Raw genomic sequence first — 20118 nt, forward strand, 5'->3', positions numbered from 1 at the left:
GAAGACCCATATCTTCTGACAATCCTACAACCTGCAGTAACCCTCAATCCACAATACCTCCAAATGACCAGCTCTACCCTCACCTACTGTATCCTCACCCAACCCCTGTAGACTGTGAGCCCTCGTGGGCAGGGTCCCCTCTCCTTCTGTAGACTGTGAGCCCTTGTGGCAAGGGTCCTCTCTCCTCCTGTAGACTGAGAGCCCTCGTGGGCAGGGTCCTCTCTCCTCCTGTAGACTGTGAGCCCTTGTGGCAAGGGTCCTCTCTCCTCCTGTAGACTGAGAGCCCTCGTGGGCAGGGTATACTCTCCTCCTATAGACTGTGAGTCCTCGTAGGTAGGGTCCTCTCTCCTCTTGTAGACTGTGAGCCCTCGTGGGCAGAGTCTACTCTCCTCCTATAGACTGTGGCCCTCATAGGCAGGGTCCTCTCTCCTCTTGTAGACTGTGAGCCCTCATGGGCAGAGTCCTCTATCTTGTAGACTGTAAGCCCTCGTGGGCAGGGTCTACTCTCCTCTTGTAGACCGTGAGCCCTCGTGGGCAGAGTCTACTCTCTTCCTATAGACTGTAAGCCCTCGTGGGCAGGGTCTACTCTCCTCTTGTAGACCGTGAGCCCTCGTGGGCAGAGTCTACTCTCTTCCTATAGACTGTGAGCCCTCGTGGGCAGAGTCTACTCTCTTCCTATAGACTGTGAGCCCTTGTGGGCAGGGTTCTTTCCTCTTGTAGACTGTGATCCCTCGTGGGCAGAGTCTACTCTCCTATAGACTGTGAGCCCTCGTGGTCAGGGTCCTCTCTCCCCCTGTAGACTGTGAGCCCTCGTGGGCAGGGACCTCTATCCTCCTGTACTAGTCTGTGCCTTGTATTGTCCATGAATATTGTACTTGTCTTTATTATGTGTACCCCTTTTCACATGTAAAGCGCCATGGAATAAAAGGTGCTATAATAATAAATAATAATAATAATAATAATGATCTAAGTGAAGAAATTGCAGAGGAAACAAGTCTGAAATCCATGTGTTTTGTGTCTGCATTTTGGTCTGCGAGCTCTTCAATTCGAGGCTTCATATCATGATATTGCAGAGCCAGTGAATGAGGTTTTATGAACGTCCAGTGATAAGGAAAACCGGCTTATTATAGAGAAGAACAGCATGATTTTAACCATTGAATTGCCCCCGTAGGATGCATTGCTGGTGAGTAGATACAGTCCAGGTCTCGACATCAGGGTTTGGAGATAGCAGGGGATATTATGGACATTTTTATTTCGGCGTCTCCTTCGCCCAGTGTTCTCATCCACAGACTTGGCGAAATGTAATTGAATTTCAAAGCAATACTGCTGACTTATCAGCTCGACGCAGGTAGCAGAATGGCACGCTGGCAGCAGAGACGCGCACTGAGCTCTTGTCAATGTGGCAGTGAAAAATATCAGAGGACAATAGAAAAGTAACAGGAAAAAAGCCTCAACGTTCCGGCATGGACGTTCAATAAAGAGTTTTATGATGCACCTAATGGGAAAAATAACCGAAAAGATCAGAGGACGACTAATATATCCAAGATTGGGACTTTTTTTTGCAGAAAGGAATTAAGGATATATATATATATATATATATATATATATATATATATATATAATATATATATTTTTTTTCATATATTGGCTTCTGACTCATTCTTTATTATTTAGGCTAGATACCAGTTTACGGCACAGGTGCTGAATTCAATTGCAGTGACGTTGACTTAAGCCTGCTTTATTGTTTCAATATGTCGTGCGATCGCATTTGCGATCGTACCCGCCCCCATTGTTTGTGCGGCACGGGCAATTTGTTGCCCGTTTCGCACAATGCTGTAACCCCCCCGTCACACGCACTTACCTTCCAAACGACCTTGCTGTGGGCGGCGAACATCCTCTTCCTGCAGGGGGAGGGACGTTCGGCATCACAGCGACATCACACAGTGGCCGCCCAATAGAAGCGGAGGGGCGGAGATGAGCGGGACGTAAACATCCCGCCCACCTCCTTCCTTCAGCATTGCCGGCGGGATGCAGGTAAGCTGTGTTCGTCGTTCCCAGGGTGTCACACGGGGTGATGTGTGCTGCCTCAGGAACAATGAAAAACAGGACGTTCGATTTTAAGAAAATGAGCGACGTGTCAGCGATGAACGAGAAGGTGAGTATTTCTGCTCGTTCACAGCTGTCACACGCTACGATATCACTAACGATGCCGGATGTGCGTCACTTACGACGTGACCCCCGCCGACATCTCATTAGATATATCGTAGCGTGTAAAGCCCGCTTTAGTCTCGGCCTCTATTTTACCAAATGTATGAGCCGCCATAGAGATGTGTGAAAATTTTGCATTTTTAAGGGTCTAAAGCAGGCTTTACACGCTACGATATATCTAACGAGATGTCGGCGGGGTCACGTCGTAAGTGACGCACATCCGGCATCGTTAGTGATATCGTAGAGTGTGACAGCTATGAACGAGCGACTGTGAACGAGCAAAAATACTCACCTTCTCGTTCATCGCTGAAACGTCGCTCATTTTCTAAAAATCGCATGTCCTGTTGTTCATCGTTCCCGGGGCAGCACACATCGCTACATGTGACACCCCGGAAACGATGAACACAGCTTACCTGCGTCCCGCCGGCAATGCGGAAGGAAGGAGGTGGACAGGATGTTTACGTCCCGCTCATCTCCGCCCCTCCGCTTCTATTGGCCAGCCGCTGTGTGACGTCGCTGTGACGCCGAACGTCCCTCCTCCTTCAGGAAGTGGATCTTCGCCGCCCACAGCGAAGTCGTTTGGAAGGTAAGTACGTGTGATGGGGGGTTACAGCATTGTGCGACACGGGCAAGAAATTGCCCGTGCCGCACAAACAATGGGTGCGGGTGCGATCGCAAATGCGATTGCACGATTAATTGAAACATGTAAAGCAGCCTTTAGAGTTCGGACCCCCATCAATCACCAAAATTGTCCCTAAAGGCTACTTTACACGCTGCGATATCGGTACCGATATCGCTAGCGTGGGTACCCGCCCCCATCTGTTGTGCGACACGGGCAAATCGCTGCCCGTGCCGCACAACATCGCCCAGACCCGTCACACTACTTACCTGCCCGGCGACGTCGCTGTGACCGGCAAACCGCCTCCTTTCTAAGGGGGCGGTTCGTTCAGCGTCACAGCGATGTCACAGCTGCGTCACTGAACCGCCGCCCAATAGAAGCGGAGGGGCGGAGATGAGCGGGATGAACATCCCGCCCACCTACTTCCTTCTGCATAGCGGCCGGGAGGCAGGTAAGGAGAGGCTCCTCGTTCCTGCGGTGTCACACGGAGCGATGTGTGCTGCCGCAGGAACGAGGAACAACCTCGTTACTGCTGCAGTAACGATTTTTGAGAATGGACCCCCATGTCACCAATGAGCGATTTTGCACGTTTTTGCAGCGATGCAAAATCGCTCATAGGTGTCACACGCAACGGCATCACTAATGCGGCCGGATGTGCTTCACCAATTCCGTGACCCCAACGAGTTTGCATTAGCGATGTCGTAGCGTGTAAAGGCCCCTTTAGAGCTCTTCCCCTTACTAAGCTCTTTTAACTATTAGTTTGGAGGTCTTATGGGTACTTTACACGTTGCGACACCGCATCCAAAATATCGTCGGGGTCACGTCGTTAGTGACGCACATCCAGCGCCGGTAACGACATCGCAACGTGTAAATCCTTTGTGCGACGATAAACGATCGCAAATGTGCCAAAAATCTGTGATCTGTGTAGTGTCGTTCATTTCCATAATGTCAGGTCGAGCGCAGGTACGATGTTGTTTGTCGTTCCCGCAGCACCATACATCACTGTGTGTAAACCCGCAGGAACGACAAACATCTCCTTACCTGCGTCCCGACGGCAATGCGGAAGGGAGAAGGTGGGCGGGATGTTATGTCCCGCTGATCTCCACCCCTCCGCTTCTATTGGCTGGCCGATTAGTGACGTCGCGGTGACGCCAAACGCACCTCCCCCTTGAAGGAGGGATTGATCGGCAGTCACAGCAACATCGCCGAGCAGGTATGTGCGTGTGAAGCTGCCGTATCGATAATGTTCGCTACGGCAGCAATCACCACATATCGCATGTGCGATGGGGGCGGGGGCTATCGCGCTCGGCATCGCTAGCTGATGCTAGCGATGATGCAACGTGTAAAGTACCCCTTAATGCTCTGGTCATATTGGATTATGGGGCCTGTGCAAAAATAAGAAAAAGTGGTCGGCTTCTTGTTCTAGGAACGGCCATCACTCTCATTTGTTGGATATGTGGCGCCCTGGACAAGCCAGGACGTCACAGGTACTGCAACAACACACCCTATACCCCGGTTAGGAACATCAAGGTCAGACACAAATCCTTGTTGCCTCCCTCCAGGGGCTGATGTCCACACCAGGTGGGGCGGAGCCAGGCGGTTGGCTCCTCCCACCGAGGAGTTCACAGTCCTGGAGGCGGGAAAGAAGGTCAGATAGTGACGAGGAGTGGAGAGAGAGAGTCAGGGGAAGTAGTAGTAGAGGAGCAGACTGACCGTGTCCGGGTACGTGGCCCGGGCACCTGACAGCAAGGTTGGCAGACGGTGGTGACCGTTTGCAGGTGAGGCCGATTGACGCACAACCGTAAGGACCGGGGACGGGCGGTGGCTCGCCGGTACCGAACCGAGGAGCGGAGAGAAGCCAGCACCATCCGGCAGGGTCTACGGACCCCGACCAGGCTAGGAGTCGCCGTAAAACCAGTCAAATCCGTCAGCGACGGGAACCTCCGGGGTTTCCCAGCAGTAAAGACCCGACTGAAGGCAACTGTCCAAACCGTGAGGGAGATAAAGCTACCGCCAGAGCTAGAGCTCCCAGGGCCAGAGCCTGCGGGCAAAGGAAGGGCTCCCTTAGCCAACATACCGCTGGGGAGCGGGCTATCAGTGGGAAGCCATTGGGGAAGAGAACAGAACACCGGTGCAGGGAGAGACAGTTACCGCCAACCTACCGGGAGTGACCACCGCAGCCGTCTGTGGGACTCGTACATCCAGCCGTTTGTTTTACCAGAGACTCCGTGTGCGTTACTGGCTGAGTAAGTACCACCGTTTCGTCTGGCACTGCGCTACCCAGCAACCCTGCACCCGGCCAGGCCCCGCAACCCACCTTCCGACCTCCCTCACCGGGCCCCGGGACCACCAAAACCCCCCTACCCACGGAGGGGAGAAAACATCTCAGCTGCTCCCTGTCAACGCTCCGGGATCCCCGTACAGAGCAGCGGTGGTATCCCAACCTCACCACAAACCGTGGGTGGCGTCACGGACAATATCCCCAAACCAAACCACCCCTTTCACTCACGGGCGAGGAGCACCGCTCGAGTCCCCGGGATCCGGCCCACCGCTCGAGCCACCGATCGAGCGAGCAGCAGCAGCAGCCGGACCCGAGCAGTGGGTGAGCGCAGCACCCTCCCCGCCCGCGACAGATATATTACAATTCCCTCTTATCACATGTGCGGTGCACTTCATAAAACTGTCAGATCCCTGTGATAGTGCTGATACTATACAGCAGGAATCAGTGAAGTGCTTTACTGGAGTATTGTAACATCATTAATTTACTACTTCTAAATACAAGAATATAACTCCTATAATACTGCCCTCTATGTACAAGAATATAACTACTATAATACTGCTCTTATGTACAAGAATATATCTACTATAATACTGCCCCTATGTACAAGAATATAACTCCTATAATACTGCTCTTATGTACAAGAATATATCTACTATAATACTGCCCCTATGTACAAGAATATAACTCCTATAATACTGCCCTCTATGTACAAGAATATAACTACTATAATACTGCTCTTATGTACAAGAATATAACTCCTATAATACTGCCCTCTATGTACAAGAATATAACTACTATAATACTGCCCTCTATGTACAAGACTATAACTACTATAATACTGCTCCTATGTACAAGAATATAACTCCTATAATACTGCCCTCTATGTACAAGAATATAACTACTATAATACTGCCCTCTATGTACAAGAATATAACTACTATAATACTGCCCTCTATGTACAAGAATATAACTACTATAATACTGCCCTCTATGTACAAGAATATAACTACTATAATACTGCCCCTATGTACAAGAATATAACTCCTATAATACTGCCCCTATGTACAAGAATATAACTACTATAATACTGCCCCTATGTACAAGAATATAACTACTATAATACTGCCCCTATGTACAAGAATATAACTACTATAATACTGCCCCTATGTACAAGAATATAACTCCTATATTACTGCCCCTATGTACAAGAATATAACTAATATAATACTGCCCCCTATATACAAGAATATAACTACTATAATACTGCTCCTATGTACAAGAATATAACTACTATAATACTGCCCCCTATGTACAAGAATATAACTACTATAATACTGCCCCCTATGTACAAGAATATAACTACTATAATACTGTCCCTATGTGCAAGAATATAACTACTATAATAGTGTCCCTATGTGCTATAATATTACTGCAATAATACTGCCTTATATGTACAAGAATATAACTACTATAATACTGCTCCTATGTACAAGAATACAACTACTATAATACTGCTCCTATGTGCTAGAATATTACTACTATAATACTGCCCCTATGTAAAAGAATATAACTACTATAATACTGCCCCTATGTACAAGAATATTACTACTATAATACTGCCCCTATGTACAAGAATATTACTACTATAATACTGCTCCTATGTAAAAGAATATAACTACTATAATACTGCCCCTATGTAAAAGAATATAACTACTATAATACTGCCCCTATGTACAAGAATATTACTACTATAATACTGCCCCTATGTACAAGATTATAACTACTATGATACTGCTCCTATGTACAAGAATATAACTATTATAATACTGCTCCTATGTGCTAAAATATTACTACTATAATACTGCCTCTATGTACAAGAATATAACTACTATAATACTGCCCTTATGTACAAAATTATAACTGCTATAATACTGCCACTATGTACAAGAATATAACTAGTATAATACTGCCCCCTTATGTACAAGAAAATGACTACTATAATACTGCCTACTATGTACAAGAATATAACTTCTATGATACTGCCCCTTGTCACGGGCGGGGAGGATGCCGCCACCGCTGCGCCCTTGCTGGCGCTCGGGTCCGGCGCTGCTGCTGCTGCTCGGTGGCTCGAGCGGTGGGCCGGATCCGGGGACTCGAGCGGTGCTCTTCGCCCGTGCAGTGAAAGGGGTGATTTGGGTTTGGGGAGTTGGTCCGTGACGCCACCCACGGTTTGTGGTGAGGTTGGGGCACCACCGCTGCTCTGGAAGGGGATCCCGGGAGCGATGACAGGGAGCAGCCGAGATGTTTCTCTCCCCTCCGTGGGTAGGGGGTTGGTGGTCACGGGGCCCGGTGAGGTGGGAAGGGGAGGCAGGGTTGGCGAGGTGCAGGGTCACGGGGGCAGCGTGGTGCCAGACGGCACGGTGGTACTCACTCAGCCAATGATGGATACAGAGTCCTCGGTAAAAGAAACGGCTGGATGGACAGGTCCCGCAGCCGGCTGCTGTAGTTACTCCCGGTAGCTTGGTGGTGGCTGCCTTTCCCTGCACCTGTTGTGTATCTTCGGTCCCGATGGCTTCCCACCGGTAACCCGCTCCCCAGCTTGGATATGGGCTGGAGGAGCCCCTTTTGCCCGCAGTCTCTGGCCCTGGGAATTCTAACTGTGGCGGTAGTTGTATTTCCCTTTCTCGGTTTGGACGGTTGCCTTCAGTCGGGTCTTTGCTGCTAGGAAACCCCGGAGGTTCCGGTCGCTAACGGATTTGACCAGTTTAACGGCGACTCCAAGCCTGGTCGGGGTCCGCAGGCCCTGCCGGTTTGTGCTGGCTTCTCTTCGCTCCCCGGTTAGGTACCGGCGGGCCACCGCCCATCCCCGGTCCTACGGTTCCTCATCAATCAGCCTCTCCTGCAGACGGCCACCACCCGTCTGCCAACCTTGCTCTCGGTGCCCGGGCTACGTACCCGGACACGGTCAGTCTGCTCCTCTACCACTCCTTCTCTTTCACTCTCCCTAACTGAACTGCCTTCCTTTCCCGCCTCCAGGACTGTGAACTCCTCAGTGGGTGGGGCCAACCGCTGGCTCCACCCCACCTGGTGTGGACATCAGCCCCTGGAGGGGGGCAAAAAGGATTTGTGTGTGACTGATGTGCCTATCTCGGGGTGTGGGGTGTGTTGTTGCAGTACCTGTGACGACCTGGCTAGTCCTATGTACAAGAATATAACTACTATAATATTGCTGCTATGAACAAGAATATAACTATTATAATACTGCCCTCTATGTACAAGAATATAGCTACTATAATACTGCCCTCTATGTACAAGAATATAACTACTATAATACTGCCCTCTATGTACAAGAATATAACTACTATAATACTGCCCCTATGTAGAAAAATGTAACTACTATAATACTGCCCCCTATGTACAAGAATATACTGTAACTACTATAATACTGCCCATTTATACAAGAATATAACTATTATAATACTGCCTTATATGTACAAGAATATAACTACTATAATACTGCGCCCTATGTACAAGAATAAAACTCCTATAATACTGTCCTATATGTACAAGAATATAACTACTATAATACTGCCCTTATGTTCAAGAATATAACTACTATAATACTGCTCCTATGTACAAGAATGTAACTACTATAATACGGCTCCTATGTACAAGAATAAAACTACTCTAATACTGCTCCTATATACTAGAATATAACTACTATAATACTGCTCCTATGTACAAGAATATAGCTACTATAATACTGCCTCCTATATACAAGAATATAATTACTATAATACTGCTCCTATATACAAGAATATAACTACTATAATGCTGCCCTTATGTACAAGAATATAACTACTATAATACTGCTCCTATATACAAGAATATAACTACTATAATATTGCTCCTATATAGAAGAATATAACTACTATAATACTGCTCCTATGTACAAGAATATAACTACTATAATGCTGCCTTCTATGTACCAGAATATAACTACTATAATACTGCCTCCTATGTACAAGAATATAACTACTATAATACTGCCTTATATGTACAAGAATATAACTACTATAATACTGCCCCCTATGTACAAGAATATAACTACTATAATACTGCCCTTATGTACAAGAATATAACTACTATAATACTGTCCCTATGTGCTAGAATATAACTGCAATAATACCGCCCCCATGTACAAGAATATAACTACTATAATACTGCTCCTATGTACAAGAATACAACTACTATAATACTGCTCCTATGTGCTAGAATATTACTACTATAATACTGCCCCTATGTACAAGAATATAACTACTATAATACTGCCCCTATGTGGTAGAATATAACTGCAATTATACTGCTCCTATGTACAAGAATATTACTACTATAATACTGCCACTATGTACAAGAATATAACTGCTATAATACTGCCACTATGTACAAGAATATAACTAGTATAATACTGCCCCCCTATGTACAAGAAAATGACTACTATAATACTGCCTACTATGTACAAGAATATAACTTCTATGATACTGCCCCTATGTACAAGAATATAACTACTATAATATTGCTGCTATGAACAACAATATAACTATTATAATACTGCCTACTATGTACAAGAATATAACTACTATAATACTGCCCTATGTTCAAGAATATAACTACTATAATACTGCCTCCTATGTACAAGAATATAACTACTATAATACTGCCCCCTATGTACAAGAATATAACTACTATAATACTGCCCCCTATGTACAAGAATATAACTACTATAATACTGCCCCCTATGTACAAGAATATAACTACTATAATACTGCCCCCTATGTACAAGAATATAACTACTATAATACTGCCCCCTATGTACAAGAATATAACTACTATAATACTGCCCCCTATGTACAAGAATACAACTACTATAATACTGTCTCCTATGTACAAGAATATAACTACTATAATACTGCCCCCTATGTACAAGAATATAACTACTATAATACTGCTCCTATGTACAAGAATATAGCTACTATAATACTGCCTCCTATATACAAGAATATAATTACTATAATACTGCTCCTATATACAAGAATATAACTACTATAATGCTGCCCTTATGTACAAGAATATAACTACTATAATACTGCTCCTATATACAAGAATATAACTACTATAATATTGCTCCTATATAGAAGAATATAACTACTATAATACTGCTCCTATGTACAAGAATATAACTACTATAATGCTGCCTTCTATGTACCAGAATATAACTACTATAATACTGCCTCCTATGTACAAGAATATAACTACTATAATACTGCCTTATATGTACAAGAATATAACTACTATAATACTGCCCCCTATGTACAAGAATATAACTACTATAATACTGCCCTTATGTACAAGAATATAACTACTATAATACTGTCCCTATGTGCTAGAATATAACTGCAATAATACCGCCCCCATGTACAAGAATATAACTACTATAATACTGCTCCTATGTACAAGAATACAACTACTATAATACTGCTCCTATGTGCTAGAATATTACTACTATAATACTGCCCCTATGTACAAGAATATAACTACTATAATACTGCCCCTATGTGGTAGAATATAACTGCAATTATACTGCTCCTATGTACAAGAATATTACTACTATAATACTGCCACTATGTACAAGAATATAACTGCTATAATACTGCCACTATGTACAAGAATATAACTAGTATAATACTGCCCCCCTATGTACAAGAAAATGACTACTATAATACTGCCTACTATGTACAAGAATATAACTTCTATGATACTGCCCCTATGTACAAGAATATAACTACTATAATATTGCTGCTATGAACAACAATATAACTATTATAATACTGCCTACTATGTACAAGAATATAACTACTATAATACTGCCCTATGTTCAAGAATATAACTACTATAATACTGCCTCCTATGTACAAGAATATAACTACTATAATACTGCCCCCTATGTACAAGAATATAACTACTATAATACTGCCCCCTATGTACAAGAATATAACTACTATAATACTGCCCCCTATGTACAAGAATATAACTACTATAATACTGCCCCCTATGTACAAGAATATAACTACTATAATACTGCCCCCTATGTACAAGAATATAACTACTATAATACTGCCCCCTATGTACAAGAATACAACTACTATAATACTGTCTCCTATGTACAAGAATATAACTACTATAATACTGCCCCCTATGTACAAGAATATAACTACTATAATACTGCCCCTATGTACAAGAATATAACTACTATAATACTGCCCCCTATGTACAAGAATATAACTACTATAATACTGCCCCCTATGTACAAGAATATAACTACTATAATACTGCCCTTATGTTCAAGAATATAACTACTATAATACTGCCCCCTATGTGCATTATATAAAAAGTGCAAATTCACAGATTTATTCCAACTGTACTGTAATATAAATGAGATTTTTAGCAAATAATTGATCAATTCTTTGAGCCACCCCTGCCAACGTCACGGCAAATCTCAATAGGGGGGTCCTACTCTATATTCTGTATTTCATGTGCCATGCGGCCTCCTAAATAAAGTTAAAAGCAGAACTATAATGGAGCACACATATCTGTAACCTGTATATATAACCGCTTCTATGTTGCAAAAGAGGCAATTGTGGATAGAGACCAGCCCAGGTCCTAGCATGTGGAGCAAGCTCTACACATACCAGGACTATATCAGAACTGACCCTCCCAGTGCCAGAGAGCAACCATTGATAAAGGCGGACCAGATCCAAGTATGGTGCTTAATTAGCAATGCCTGTGGAAAGGGTGAGGCAACTGAATATGAACAGCTACCAACAGGAGGAATACATTGCAAACCAAGATCAGGCGTGCATGGTATGGGGATGGTCAGTCACCAGACATTTGTAGCATAACTACAACCAAACAGAGAGAGAGGGGAGCCAGCACGATCTGAAATTGGCATGCATCATATAAAAAGTGCAAATTCACAGATTTATTCCAACTGTACTGTAATATAAATGAGATTTTTAGCAAATAATTGATCAATTCTTTGAGCCGCCCCTGCCAACGTCACGGCAATACTGCTCCTATGTACAAGAATATAACTACTATAATACTGCTCCCTATGTACAAGAATATAACTACTATAATACTGCCCCCTATGTACAAGAATATAACTACTATAATACTGCCTCCTATGTACAAGAATATAACTACTATAATACTGGCCCTATGTACAAGAATATAACTACTATAATACTGATCCCTATGTACAAGAATATAACTACTATAATACTGCCTCCTATGTACAAGAATATAACTACTATAATACTGGCCCTATGTACAAGAATATAACTACTATAATACTGCTCCCTATGTACAAGAATATAACTACTATAATACTGCCTCCTATGTACAAGAATATAACTACTATAATACTGCCCCTATGTACAAGAATATAACTACTATAATACTGCTCCCTATGTACAAGAATATAACTACTATAATACTGCCTCCTATGTACAAGAATATAACTACTATAATACTGCCCCTATGTACAAGAATATAACTACTATAATACTGCCTCCTATGTACAAGAATATAACTACTATAATACTGCCCCTATGTACAAGAATATAACTACTATAATGCTGTCTTCTATGTACCAGAATATAGCTTTTATAATACTGCCTCCTATGTACAAGAATATAACTACTATAATACTGCCCCCATGTACAAGAATATAACTACTATACTACTGCCCCTATGTACAGGAATATAACTACTATAATACTGCCCCCTATGTACAAGAATATAACTACTATAATACTGCCCCCTATGTACAAGAATATAACTACTATAATACTGCCTCCTATGTACAAGAATATAACTACTATAATACTGCCCCCTATGTACAAGAATATAACTACTATAATACTGCCCCCTATGTACAAGAATATAACTGCTATAATACTGCTCCTATATACAAGAATATAACTACTATAATACTGCTCCTATGTACAAGAATATAACTACTATAATACTGCCCCCTATGTACAAGAATACAACTACTATAATACTGTCTCCTATGTACAAGAATATAACTACTATAATACTGCCCCCTATGTACAAGAATATAACTACTATAATACTGCTCCTATGTACAAGAATATAACTACTATAATACTGCCTCCTATGTACAAGAATATAACTACTATAATACTGCCCCTATGTACAAGAATATAACTACTATAATGCTGTCTTCTATGTACAAGAATATAACTGCTATAATACTGCTCCTATATACAAGAATATAACTACTATAATACTGCTCCTATGTACAAGAATATAACTACTATAATACTGCTCCTATGTACAAGAATATAACTACTATAATACTGCTCCTATATACAAGAATATAACTACTATAATACTGCTCCTATGTACAAGAATATATCTACTATAATACTGCCCCTATGTACAAGAATATAACTACTATAATACTGCTCCTATGTACAAGAATATAACTGCTATAATACTGCCCCTATGTACAAGAATATAACTACTATAATACTGCCCCTATGTACAAGAATATAACTGCTATAATAATGCTCCTATGGTGAAGAGTAAATTCTCTATAATGCTTGCTTCTTGTATATTAATTTTGTTGCAGTGTTTATGGGTTTTTATTTCATTTTCTTAGGAGAAGCCTTTTATCATTAATGTTGAGCCCTTAGACTGCTGTATCATCAAACTTTAGAGCAAATTGCGGTTCTGAGCTGTGGCTGTCCTGGGTCCACGTTCAGCCTTCAGTGGAGGAGCGAGTTATGAAGAATGGCAATAGTTGGTTTGAGTTATTATGGAACTGACAGTCTGAAAAGCGCGGCCGATCCGGCTGTCAGTGATGAATTCTTTGCGTCTTTCTTTTTCTTCTTTCTTCTTTTTAGTTATAAAAGTTAAATGAACTTTTTAAGGTCTTTTTTGTCATAAATATATTTCTGTTGTTTGTTTTTTTATTCTAAATTGCTCTTTTGTTTCTGCATTTTCAGATGAAGTCTGCAGAAGCTGAGGATCGAGCGCTGTTTACAGAGACTTACTGCAAAATCTGCAATGCGCAGTTAATATCCGAGTCTCAGAGGGTTGCACATTACGAGGTGAGCGCATCCAACACCTGTGCGTAACAAAACACAGTAACCGGTGGGGGCTTGAGAAATGAAGATTGTAGACGGGTTAAAGGGGAACTGTGCTTACAAGAAACTGTCCAGAATATCGTGGAATAATGAGGAATAACAATATTTTGTCCGATTATGTCACTTGTATCCTGCATTTTCCACCAGTTTTCACCTCTGTAGGATCTAAGGCTACTTTCACACATCAGGTTTTTTCCATTAGGCACAATCCGGAAAAAAACGGGTTAGGCTACTTTCACTCTTGCATTCAGCGCAGTCCGTCACTATGGAGAATAGCGCAGTCCGTTAACGCACTGCGCTATTCTCCATACACTTGTATGGACGACGCACTGTAACGCAAGTGTCAGCGTTGCATCCGCTGGACGACGCAGCGTCGTTATTTTGATGCTGCGCCGGGCGGATGGAACTCTGCATGTAACGTTTTTTTGAGCAGCGAAAACCTTTATTTTTCACTGCGCATGCTCTCTTTTTTTTTAATCACAAACTTTATTTTATTTCTCGGTGGCCGAACGTTCAGCTGAGCGCTCGGCCGCCGGCATGTCAGGGCACTCAGCTGAGCGCTCGGCCGCCGGCATGTCAGGGCACTCAGCTGAGCGCTCGGCCGCCGGCATGTCAGGGCACTCAGCTGAGCGCTCGGCCGCCGGCATGTCAGGGCACTCAGCTGAGCGCTCGGCCGCCGGCATGTCAGGGCACTCAGCTGAGCGCCCGGCCGCCGGCATGTCAGGGCACTCAGCTGAGCGCTCGGCCGCCGGCATGTCAGGGCACTCAGCTGAGCACTCGGCCGCCGGCATGTCAGGGCACTCAGCTGAGCGCTCGGCCGCCGGCATGTCAGGGCACTCAGCTGATCGCCCGCCCGCCGGCATGTCAGGGCACTCAGCTGAGCGCTCGGCCGCCGGCATGTCAGGGCACTCAGCTGAGCGCTCGGCCGCCGGCATGTGAGAGTGCTCGGCCACCGGCTATTAAGAGCGATCAGCTGATCGTTCACAATAGTCGGCTGCCGGTACTGTAAAGAAGAAAAAATAAATAAATAAATAAATAACGCTTTCTGTTATTTTGTACGATCCGTAGCATTGCGTTGTGCCACTATATGCAACGCATCCGTTGCATCCGTCACACAACGCAATGCTATGGAAGCTGTCCAACGCAAGTGTGAAACTAGCCTAAAACGGATCCGGTACCGCATCCGTTTTATCCCCATAGATTTGCATTGTTACCGGATTGTGCCTGATGGCTTTGCATTGCATCCGTTTTTTTCCGGATGCGGCAAAATTAATTAAAGCGGCGGCCGGAGGCAACGTATCTTGCAACGTTTTTTTGTCCGGCAAAAAAAACCGCATTGCGCCGGCGCAATACGGCGTGTTTTACAATGGAAGCCTATGGACGCCGGATCCGACGCAATGCGGCAAAAACCGGATGCGGCTGCCGGATCCGTTTTTGTAAACTGCGCATGCTCCAATGTTTTGAAAAAACGGATCCAGCAAAAAAAACGGATAAAACGGATGCAAAAATGAATGCAAAACGGATCCACCGGATCCGTTTTTTTACGCATCCGGCATAACGGATCCGTTAAAAAACTGATCCGGTGGATACGGTTTTTACATTTTTTGCCGGATCTGTTGGATCAGGAAAAAAAAGGATTGTGCCTGAATGCAGAAAACTGATGTGTCCAAGTAGCCTTACTCTTAATTTGCAATTGACCCCAAGCTGTTGGGTGGAGAGTGGCTGCCACAATGTCTCCTATTATGATCTGGTCACCGTGGATGATCACAAAAATCCCATCAGCAGAAAAAACACAAGAGTAGTTGGAACCTGAGCTGACCGCAATCCCCCATCTGTCAGACCACACTAGAAGTAGCCGTGGAGCATTCCTAAACACACCTAGACGCCTCGTCACAGCCGGAGAAACTTACTACACCTCACACATAGAAATGAGGAAACCTATCTTGCCTCAGAGTAGCCCCCAACATATAAAGCCAACAGTGATGTAAGAAAACACAATACACAGATAGGAAATATAGATTAGCATAGGCGACACCCGACGTCCTAAATAGAACAGGACAAGACAGATAATTGATTGTGGTCAGTGCAAAAACTCTGTGGAAAAATACTAATCTCCTGATAAGAAAAATACTGAGACCACACGGACTCTTCCCCACTATATCAGGTACTCTTTTAAATAATGGGAGCAACAAAATACCAAAAAAAACACAAGAAATACAAAAGTGAAAATAATCAAATAGAACAGGGAGAATCTCCCTTTTCTTGCAGTTTGACCTGCAGAGGGGGACCTCTGTGCTCATCAAAACAAAAAGACAATTCCTCTCCTGCAAGAAAACAGAGTTTAACCAAAATGAAATGAAAAACAAACACCCTTAGGTGTGGATCATGCAATAAAGCAAATAACTTGCAACTTATCTGGAATGGGACAGGCACAGGATAAATGGAAGGACAACTCCAACCCAATTCAGAGTCTGAGGAACAACAACAATAACCGGCCTCAGCCAACAGACACTGCTCTACTATATAACCCAGGCTGATCTGCAATTGGGCTTCCTAAACTCCCAATTAACTCCCCACACCTGTTGAGGCAAAGTCAGCTTCACCCCCAGTCCTGACCACCAGAGGGAGCTCCAAACCATCACCCCCTCGGATGACATTCACAACAGTCTTCCATAAACAGCACTTAGAGCGAGATTCCTGCTCTTCATTTCTTATTTAGCACACGGACAGAAGCAATAATAGAAAGGACCAAACTAAACAGTAGTACTGAGCAGTGTACATGTGAATCAAGCTCTATGGTGAGGAAAAAGACTTGCCAGAAAGCTCAGCATGATCTCTCTGCTTCCCTCTTTATGTTTTCTCACTCTTCTAACTAGTCCTTAACTGTTCCCTTTCCATATAGGATAATAGGAGGTGTAGTAACCTGACTCCTCACTGAGCTGCCAGTCAGTCTTGTCTTGAGGAAGACAGAATTGGGCTTTTTTTTTTAGAATGGATAGTTAGTTTGGGAGACAGGAGGCAGGAGAAGTGGCTCATAGGTGGAAAAAGAACCAGATTTATTTGATAATATATACAGTATTACAAAGTTTCTCATATTGGCTTGTACTATTGCTTAATGTAAAGTTTCTACTTTTACTCAATATTACTTTTTGCTACTTTTATTACTTTTTACTGCTTGATTAGCGCTATGCTCCCCCTAACAGTGACTTAAGGCACTCAAAATTTCATTGTGGCCTTTGTATTATTATTGTTGTTGTTGTTTATAGAGCAGTATTGATTCCATTGGGCTGTACATGAGAAGGGGCTACATACAGAATACAGATATAAATTATTAACAATATACAGTTCATCAAGCACCAATATCTCAGGGCCAGAGACATACAAAATGGGATATAGCACTAGATAATTAAATGTTTCTCCCAAAAAATAATTTGTGAAATAATGCTCCCACAGATCATGATCAAAACATAGAAAAATTGGAGTAACACATCCACTAAAAAATAAATACTTTATTCAAAATTACAAAAATGTAGCAAACATAGACAGCATTAACAAAGATCAAGTTTTTTTTTTTACAGAGGAAGTATCAGACATAAATCCCACTAGTAGGGGAAGGGAATCTTAGGAGGAAAAAAAATCATCTCAAATATGGGGCAAGTATTTGACTGAGTAAATTAATCACTGAGTGAGAAATGAAATTAATTAAATATATAATTACATTAAATAATGCCGTAAAAAGACATAAAAAGTCCCACTCAATAAAGTACATGCAAGAGTCATAGCATCAGCTTACCCATGGTAGATGAGAGAACTCCCCCTAGAGACCCCATCAACCCAACGCGCGTTTCCCCTTTCAAGGGAATATGCCTCAAAAGCCAACCAGAAAGCCACCAGGTGAAACGCGCGTTGGGTTGCTATATTTTTGTAATTTTGATTAAAGTATTAATTTTATAGTTATGTGTTACTCCAATTTTTCTGTTTAGATATAAGTTATAGCAACCAAACTAACAATGACAGGCTGGTACAGAGGATCCTACAGGATAATGGGAAGAAGACAGTAGGTTGAGGGTTCCAACAGCTCCTGGTGGGGGTGAGGTGACAGCGGAGTCATTGGAGGATGGAGCTTTCTTGAAGAGATGGGTTTTCAAGTTTCATCTGAACGTTCTGAATGTGGTGGATAATCAGACGTGTTGGGGCCAGAATTCCAGTGGACGGGAATACTTAGGAGAAGTCTTAAATACAATTGAGTGAGGAAAAAAACTAAGTGTGGAGGAGAGAAGGAGATCTTGGTAGTACCGTAGATTACGTGTTGGAAGATATCAAGAGTTTAGATTGGAGATACATGGAGGAGAAAGATTATGGACGGCTTTGTAGGTCAGTGTTAGTAGTTTGAACTAAATATGTTGGGGAATGGAAAATAATGAAGGGATTTACAGAGGTGAGAAGCGGAAAAGTAGCGAGGAGAGAGGTGGATCAGTCGGGCAGCAAAGTCAAGGAAGGACTGGAGAAGTTCGAGAGTGCTAGTAAGGAGGCCACAGAGGAGGATGTTGCAGTAGTCGAGAAGGGAGATAACAATGGTGCGTGCTAGCATTTTAGGAGATTCAGGGTTGAGACAAGGACAGATTCTGGAAATATTTTTAAGTAATGGCGGCAGGAGGTGGCAAGAGCTTCGATGTGCGTTTTGGATAACGATTAGACACAGGCAAGGATTACTCCAAGGCAGCAGACTTCCAGTACAGGGGAGAGCGTTATGTCATTTATAGATATATCAGGTAAGTGATTTAGGTGAGATAAAGGGCGGCACGGTGGCTCAGTGGTTAGCACTGCTGTCTTGTGGTGGCTCAGTGGTTAGCACTGCAGTCTTGCAGCGCTGGAGTCCTGGGTTCAAATCCCACCAAGGACACCATCTGCAAGGAGTTTGTATGTTCTCCCCGTGTTTGCGTGGGTTTCCTCCGGGGTCTCCAGTTTCCTCCCACACTCCAAAGACATACAGATAGGGACTCTAGATTGTGATCCCCAGTGGGGACAGTATTACCAATGTATGTGAAGCGCTGTGGAATTAATAGCGCTATATAAATGAATAAAATTATTATTATTATTATAAAGGAAAGATGATGAGCTCAGTTTTGTCCACATTAAGCATTAGGAAGCAAGAAGAGAAGAACTCGAATATGGCTGCTGAACACTCCTGGATTCTGGACAGAAGAGGTGACATCTGGGCCAGAGAGGTAGATCTGAATGTCATCAGCATCTAGATGGTACTGAAAGACATGGGACGTTATGAGTTGTACCAGGGCAAAGGTATACGAGTAGATGGAGAAGACTAAGGGGTACTTTGCACGTTGCGACAGCGCTACTGCGATATCATCGGGGTCAAATCGAAAGTGATGAACATCCGGCGCCGGTAACGACGTCGCAACGTGTAAAGCCTAGATGCGCTGATAAATGATTGCGAAAGCGTCGAAAATCGGTGATCTGTGTAGCGTCGGTCATTTTCATAATGTCACACCAATAGGAGATATGATGTTGTTCCTCGTTCCTGCGGCAGCACACATCACTGTGTGTGAAGCCGCAGGAGCGAGGAACATCTCCTTACCTCCCTCCACCGGCTATGCGGAAGGAAGGAGGTGGTCGGGATGTTTAGGAGATGTCCCGCTCATCTCCGCCCCTCCGCTTCTATTGGCCGCCTGCCGTGTGACGTCGCTGTGAAGCCGCACGACCCACCCCCATAGGAAGGAGGCGGGTCGCCGGCCAGAGCAATGTCGCAGGGCAGG

General features: G+C 43.6%; 1 protein-coding gene across 1 annotated transcript in view; it reads left to right on the forward strand.

Annotated features, from left to right (window-relative positions):
• ZMAT4 (zinc finger matrin-type 4) overlaps positions 1–20118 on the forward strand; it is a 551003-nt gene that overhangs the window by 93790 nt on the left and 437095 nt on the right. Inside the window, exon 2 of the mRNA XM_075348396.1 lies at positions 14204–14308. Within this exon, the coding sequence (XP_075204511.1) occupies positions 14204–14308 (105 nt within the window). The remainder of the gene's footprint in view (positions 1–14203; positions 14309–20118) is intronic.

The sequence above is a fragment of the Anomaloglossus baeobatrachus genome, chromosome 5 (assembly GCF_048569485.1).
Source record: "Anomaloglossus baeobatrachus isolate aAnoBae1 chromosome 5, aAnoBae1.hap1, whole genome shotgun sequence".
In the NCBI taxonomy this organism is placed as follows: domain Eukaryota; kingdom Metazoa; phylum Chordata; class Amphibia; order Anura; family Aromobatidae; genus Anomaloglossus; species Anomaloglossus baeobatrachus.